General features: G+C 42.6%; 1 protein-coding gene across 2 annotated transcripts; it reads left to right on the top strand.

Moving 5' to 3' along the window:
* The first annotated feature begins 958 nt into the window (after positions 1–958).
* On the top strand, positions 959–4,183 carry rhov (ras homolog family member V). Of its 2 annotated transcripts, none has more exons than XM_070849191.1 (3): positions 959–1,231; positions 1,654–1,712; positions 2,216–4,183. In XM_070849191.1, the coding sequence occupies exons 1-3, from the start codon at positions 1,027–1,029 to the stop codon at positions 2,660–2,662; spliced, it is 711 nt and encodes a 236-aa protein (XP_070705292.1). In that variant the 5' UTR covers positions 959–1,026; the 3' UTR covers positions 2,663–4,183. The 2 variants fall into 2 exon arrangements, with proteins under 2 accessions (XP_070705292.1, XP_070705293.1); XM_070849192.1 differs by having other exon boundaries at positions 2,219–4,183.
* Positions 4,184–6,719: the final 2,536 nt, after the last annotated feature.

Below are 6,719 nucleotides of genomic sequence, written 5' to 3' on the forward strand. Positions count from 1 at the left end.
CTATTGTTGGCACTGGGGGGCGCAGTTCGTCCAAATGTAGCATCAGAAAAAAATCTAAACAAACTCTTATGTGCATCAGTAGTTTTGTTACTGAATAGTTTTTCATGCTCTGTAATGTTATCTTATTTTCTTGATGATTGTAAAGCCAATGTATGTCATAGCTTTTTATTTCCCTATTTACTTTTCAATGAATTTACAAGGGAAAAAAGCAGTAAAACCATAGCATTACACATCCTTGGTATTAGAATCAGCTTCATGTACACAAACAAGGAATTTTATTCTGATTTAAGTAGCTCTCAGTGCACTTACACACAGGTCAAAAAAGATTTTGAAGGATGACGTGCAGCTAAAAACAATGACAACAAAGCTGAACACAGATAAGGTAAACAACTGAACTATTATGTTCATGGACGTGGGTGAGAAAATATGGCTATATAAATATATACAGTGTATAAAAAGCAACAATGACCGACAACATACAGTGTCTATACATTAGTCAAATCTTTCAGTAAACTGTAAGCAAATATAAATAGTGCAAAGTAATAAGTATTGAATGTGTAACATAATGGATTACTGTAATCTGGCAAAATAAAAATAATTCTATTCAAGAATAGAACAAAGTGTCACACAAGAGAATTTGACTTAAGAAATGAATAATTAGAAGAAAAATACACATTAAGGGTCAGAAATTGTCAAATGCACCAGTGCAAGAGTTTATCTTAAAGTCAGATATTATAATCCAACACCAATCCTCCATTTTAATAAGAATAAATAAATAAAAGAATGAAAGTGTAGAGAACAGTGCAGCGATATCTATCTATCTATGAAGGAGGCTCGGTCTGTCTGTCTGTCTGTCCTCGGTGGGCGTGTCTATGCAAATCACAACCTGCTGGGGCACAAACTTGCCCTAAAACCATCTCAGTCATCCTCAAGTGTCCCGTCAGTGAGCGCAGCAGCAGAGCCCTCAGCTGATCTCAGTAACCAGGAGAGAGGGTCAGCCTTCACTAGTTTAATGCGCGGCTCGACATGCCACCTCACATGGATTACTTCTACCACGAGTCCCGAGTGCCCTCCGCTTGCGGGCTGACCCGGGAGGACGAGCTGGAGCCCGGTGTGATCAGCTGCATGCTGGTGGGAGACGGAGCCGTCGGCAAGACCAGCATGATTGTCAGCTACACCTCCAATGGATACCCGACAGAGTACAAACAGACTGGCTTTGATGTCTTCTCCGGTGAGAGCTCATGGGCTTTTATTTTGCCTTTTCCAAAACGTTTTCTTGACAGTATATTAATAACGAGCGACGATTTAGAGATAAAAAAAAAAAAAAGAAAGGCATGAATTTGCATGAATGCTGGTGTATTTGCTTTGGTTGAGTATGGAGATGATATAGTTTGAATTATGGACTTTTTATTGACAGCAATTATGTGTTACTGCTTACAAGCAAATATGCCAAACTATGTATAGTTGTAGAGATTTTAATGTTTATTGACACTGACCATCTAGCCCATCATCTGAAGGGCTTCACATTAAACTCTCCATATGTGTGTTTTAATGAGTGCATGCATGGTAGGTGCTGTACTGTAATGTTTTCTTTCTTTGAAACGTGTCTGATACAAAGTGAGCTGAACTGATACAGACTGATTCATGTCACAGGTCAGGTCCAAGTAGAAGGATCTCCGGTCAAAGTTCAGCTTGTGGACACTGCTGGACAGGTAAGATTATTCATTTGTTGGATTTTTTTTAAACAAGAAATAACACAGACCAGTGTTTCCCAATCCTGGTCCTTTATCATGGCTTTGATGAAGAGCTCAGTTTTTAAATCTGGTGTGTTTGAGCATGAAAACATCTAAAACAAGGGTGGCAGTGGGACTCCAGGACCTGGATTGGGAAACACTGACACAGACAAATGCCACCATTTTAATCTTACAGGCTGTTCTTTTAGTATTTAATGTAAAATCCCAGTACTTGTGGTTGATTAGTTATCTATTACACAAAGTCTATAACATCAAATCTCTGTGGTTATTGTAAAATACTGAATTTTTGTTATGAGAGATGAACTAGGTAAAAACTCTGTCACATCCTTGCTTCATCCCCTATAAGATATCACTAGGATGATCTTTCCCTGGAACTTTAGTGAGTCACTTTAGTTTCACTCATTCCTAGATCATGGTTTGATTGACGCAAACCTTTCCTGTCTTTACTATGTTCCATTTAGGAGGAGTTTGATGAGTTCAGGGCTCTGTCCTATGCCCACACGGACGTCTTTCTCCTGTGCTTCAGCGTGGTCAACCCCACCTCGTTTCACAACATCACCAAGAAGTGGGTCGCGGAGATCCGGGCTTATAACCCGTCCTCGCCCATCGTTCTCGTCGGGACGCAGTCGGACCTCTTACTGGACGTGAACGTCCTCATCAACCTGGACCGATCTAATGTCAAGCCAGTGCTGAGCTCCCGGGCCCGGAGCATGGCGGAGAAGATCAGGGCTGCGGACTACATTGAGTGCTCGTCACTCACTCAAAAGAACTTGAAGGAGGCGTTTGATGCGGCCATCTTCGCCGCAATTAAGAGCAAAACCCGCAAGAGCAAGAAGAGGAGGTTTTCTGACAGGCGCACCAAAGCTTTCTCCAGGTGCAGCTGGAAGAAGTTCTTCTGCTTCGTCTGAACTCATAAACAGACTGTTAACCCTGTGGGTTTCTCGACAAAACTCGTATTTATTTAAATCCTTGACTTTCGCTTGATGTCACAGCCCCGACCTGTGGCAGTTTAATATCCTTCCCTGTTAAGTATTGGCTTATTTTACTCTGGGATGCCAAATGGTGCAATGGGAACATGACATAAGCACAGTGAGCATTGGGAACTAACGTTTGAGGAGCCAGCAGAGGATTGTGGGTCACTCTCAGCCAGGGTCTGGTTTCACACTCCAGCAGAAGGCCTCAGGGCTTCAGTGTTGTTTACATTATATTCAAATGGTTGATTGCTCCAGGGCAATAGAAAAAAAACATCTTACATATTAATATATGTGGTTTTAAGTGTATGCATCACTGGGAAGCCACTTGAGAGAAAATTGCGGTGGTCTGAGACTTAAAAGGAGGCAGACATGAACTTGCTCAACACACAGCCACAGAGAGATAGGACAGGCCATCATGTAAATGCTGTGAATTTGCATGGTGTGCTTTACCACCAGCTGCAGGCTTTAATGTAAGCGAAAGAGAAACAGAAAATGGCCGGACTGTCTGAGCAGATGGGCGTTAGCCACATCTCCTCTTGCTGTCTGGCTACTCCGTCCTATTTATATGCAGCTTGCAGCTGCAAGTTCAGATTGCAGTGCGAGGTGCCACATTCTTACCTGTGTGTGAAAGCTCCCCTGGCTGGTTTGGGTTGGTATTTTCTGGTATTTTGGTTACCCTAACCCAAGTTAACCAGCTGACAGTTTTATCAACCCTGACCTTTATGTTGAATTGGAATTTCATCGACCGACTTAACATCTGTGAAAAAGCAGTATGATTTGTTAGTGACAGATCAGAAACAAGTATATTTCTTATGTCTTAATTCTCAGATCGACACAGGAACTTGTTTGAAAATCCTCTTGTCTGAGGTGAAAGGCTGATTGGGAGCAGGAACCTGTGGCTTTTTGTCCCTGTGTCCCATCAATCTGCATCTGTGAAGGCAAGCACTGCAGGAGTCTTGACTTCCACCCTGTGGATCCTCCCACCACCACCCTCAGCCTGGCTTTTTTAAAATGTTCTTTGTTTATATGCTCAATACGCTCCTTATTTACAGAGTTAGAGGAGGCTAAACTGCCCCTGCTTGAATATAAGTGTAAAGTAATACACTTTTAAAAAGCCTTGTGACTGTGATGTATGTGCTAAAGAAAGTCATTCTGCACTCCAGTGTAATGTTATCTGGTGGATATATACACAAGTGTATGTAAGTGACCAGAGCCAGGGCTGGGCTTTACTGTGCTTCTTGTGGAAGTCAGCTTAATGTATATATTATTCTGTTTGTTAAAACAGGTCATTTGTCATGTTTCTATGTATGGAATATTAGATAAGGCGTGGATTTTAAATGCATTAATGTACTCCACAAGCTAACTTGTTGTCACAATTCTTAACCGTCTCTAACCTGTGTGTCTTTTTTTACATGTCGGAGTGATGTGATGCAAATAAATGAACTGCAAATTATAGTTTCTGTGTAATGTGTATTTTTGAAACAGCTTGCATGCAATGCAATCACTGTGTGATTCGCAAACCAATCACATATCAATCACATAACAAGTCTGACAGTAGCAACTGCTTTACATTCAGAGAAGAGCTTTCAAAAGAGGCACCAAAAGCACCAAAAAGCAGCAGGTCTCTGCAGGGAGTCTGAATAATCCTTCTCACCACTCCAGGTAGTTTTCCTGAACCATCTCTGTGTCTTAGGTTATGATAAGTGACCTCTGGCTTCCAGCTGTGCGCCGGGCCGACCAATTTTAATGCAATCCACATGACTGCTGATGGGGTTTGGTGGTGCCATGCTGTGACTGATTGCTGTGTCTGATTGCCCCTTTTTCAAAAGGGCTAGAGACATGCGAGAGCGGCATTCACAAGAGCGTGATTGAGTCAGATTCACTGATTGAGAATAAACAGCAGCGGTGTGCTTTATCGCAACCATCGAGTGGGCTTTTTGTTTATTAAACTTGACGACATCATTGACATTTGTCTGAGAGGTGTGACAATGAAAATAGCGTAAGAAGAGGCTTTTATGCTGAGTTTTAGAAAAATACGTGGACAGAGGACTCTTTGTGCTGCAACCTGTAGTGAACATGACAGAGAGAGATATAAAGGCTGGGCACTGAGGGGTTGCAGAACACTTGCGGACCTGACAGCTCTGCAGTGCATTTATTCAGAGCGGGGTGGATGAGTCACAGATGAGCCAGAGGATAAGAAGCACTCAGTCACCCCAATACATCAGCAATGTGTTTACCATTAGTCAGTGTGCCATCCATCACACATCCATGTGTCAGGGTTCTGTTTGAACGACTGTTATCAGTGGGTCAAAGCAGGACATCCTTCGTTTCAGTCTAAAGACCTCGTGTGGAGAGGTCACAGAGAGGAGCTGGTGTAGTGTCATCCGACACCGCTGACAAAACTGGACTCATGATGAACTTTAATTTGACCCTCAGGGACCAGCTGGAGCCGGACACGATGGTTCGGAAAGCTTGATCCACTGCCATTATAAAAGGATATTAAAAGTATAGATATATTGGAGGGAATAGTTTGTGGTGGTGTGGATTTGGCTTCTGCTTGCCTTCACCAGGACCTAACTTTAACTTTAACCCCAACATATCCTAAACCCTCCAGTATACCCAATTCCATAATCCAACCATGGAAGGAATCGCAAAACACAATTGGCCATTTTCAGTCATAACAACATTATATTGGGCAGGTTAATTGCTGAATATGAGGCGTTTAAGAAGCTAACAAATGAGACACAGACAAATAATCGTACAGGTTTTAAACCCCAGGTTAAATTATGTGGAGGAGAATCAGAGACAATTGGTCACCCAAAAGGCGACCTCCTGGTTCAACCTTGACTGACTACTAACCGTGGTTGTCTATGTATTCTGTTTTCCTGTGCAAGGAGAGACAATTACCAACATTTCAGATGTGCTGATTTTCCATTTGACCTTCAGCTAAAGTGGTTTAGATAATCTGGCTGAACGGTTGGCTTGTTTACAGCTTGTCTGACTGTCTGACTGTCTGTGTTTCTTTTAACCTTCTGCTGTAAGGTAAGGGAAGCTCAGCTTTGTGTGAGGGCAGGTGAAGATCAGGAGCACTGTGGTAAACGTCTTGAAAGGTAGCAGCCCTGGGTCAAGACAGGCCATGAGATTCCTTTGAGAAATGTCACATCTTATTTATGACTCTTTTCCGCTGAAACTGTTATCTTGTCTTTGATTCCAAGGCAAAACACAGATCCTTTGCAAAGCTCTTGGCGTTAATGCAAAATGTCACGTCAACGTTTTCGTTTGATTCTACACTTACATGGTACAAACACAGTCACATGTAAAGGTTGTGCAGTCATAGTACATTGAGCAATCGTGAAGGCCGTGTTGGACAGGTTTTAGGTTCCCAAGGATTCAGTGAACTGTTCCTCCTCCTCCTCCTCCCTTTCTCTTCTCATGGTTAGTCATCTATTTTTTCTCATCTCCACACAGGGCTGGTCCTCCTCCCAGGATCCCCTGTTTTTAGCGATTGTGTCAGGAGTAGTCAGCCAGGTCTTCCTCTGGCTCTGGGCCAGTTTCACTCTTGCTGGGTTTCACTGTAGTCGAAGATTGGCAAGGAGGCCTGGGAATCAGCAGGTGCACTGACAGGTCTGCCTGGCTGAGGACAAAGCCTATTGGCTCACTGCTGCTGCTCCTCGGTCATCCAAATCGGCAGTTTGAACAGTTGTGCTTTGGAGGACTTGGCACGCTCAAACCGCCTCTTTCACACAGACTCTCTGTTGTGATTTGTTGTTGTTTGTGTGTGATCCATTTTATTTTGAATTTACTCGCTGTGTCTTTGCGAATCTGTGACAGCTGTGTGTGACATTGTAATTGGGTGGCAGCGTTCAAAATTAAAGTGGAGGGCAGAAACGACAAAACATTAACATTCAATGTGTTCATTTTGCCATTTATCTATTTACAACTTAATATTTTACCTAAACTCAAAATCCTGTTTTGGGCATAAAATTGCATG

This window comes from Pempheris klunzingeri, chromosome 18 (genome assembly GCF_042242105.1).
Source record: "Pempheris klunzingeri isolate RE-2024b chromosome 18, fPemKlu1.hap1, whole genome shotgun sequence".
NCBI lineage: Eukaryota > Metazoa > Chordata > Actinopteri > Acropomatiformes > Pempheridae > Pempheris > Pempheris klunzingeri.

Excerpts from the sequence above, each read along its gene's own strand:
- rhov (XM_070849191.1), top strand. The coding sequence starts at position 1,027 with ATGCCACCTCACATGGATTACTTCTACCACGAGTCCCGAGTGCCCTCC. Across the intron at positions 1,232-1,653 it reads TGGCTTTGATGTCTTCTCCG|GTCAGGTCCAAGTAGAAGGA; the intron begins GTGAGAGCTCAT and ends TTCATGTCACAG. Across the intron at positions 1,713-2,215 it reads TTGTGGACACTGCTGGACAG|GAGGAGTTTGATGAGTTCAG; the intron begins GTAAGATTATTC and ends TGTTCCATTTAG.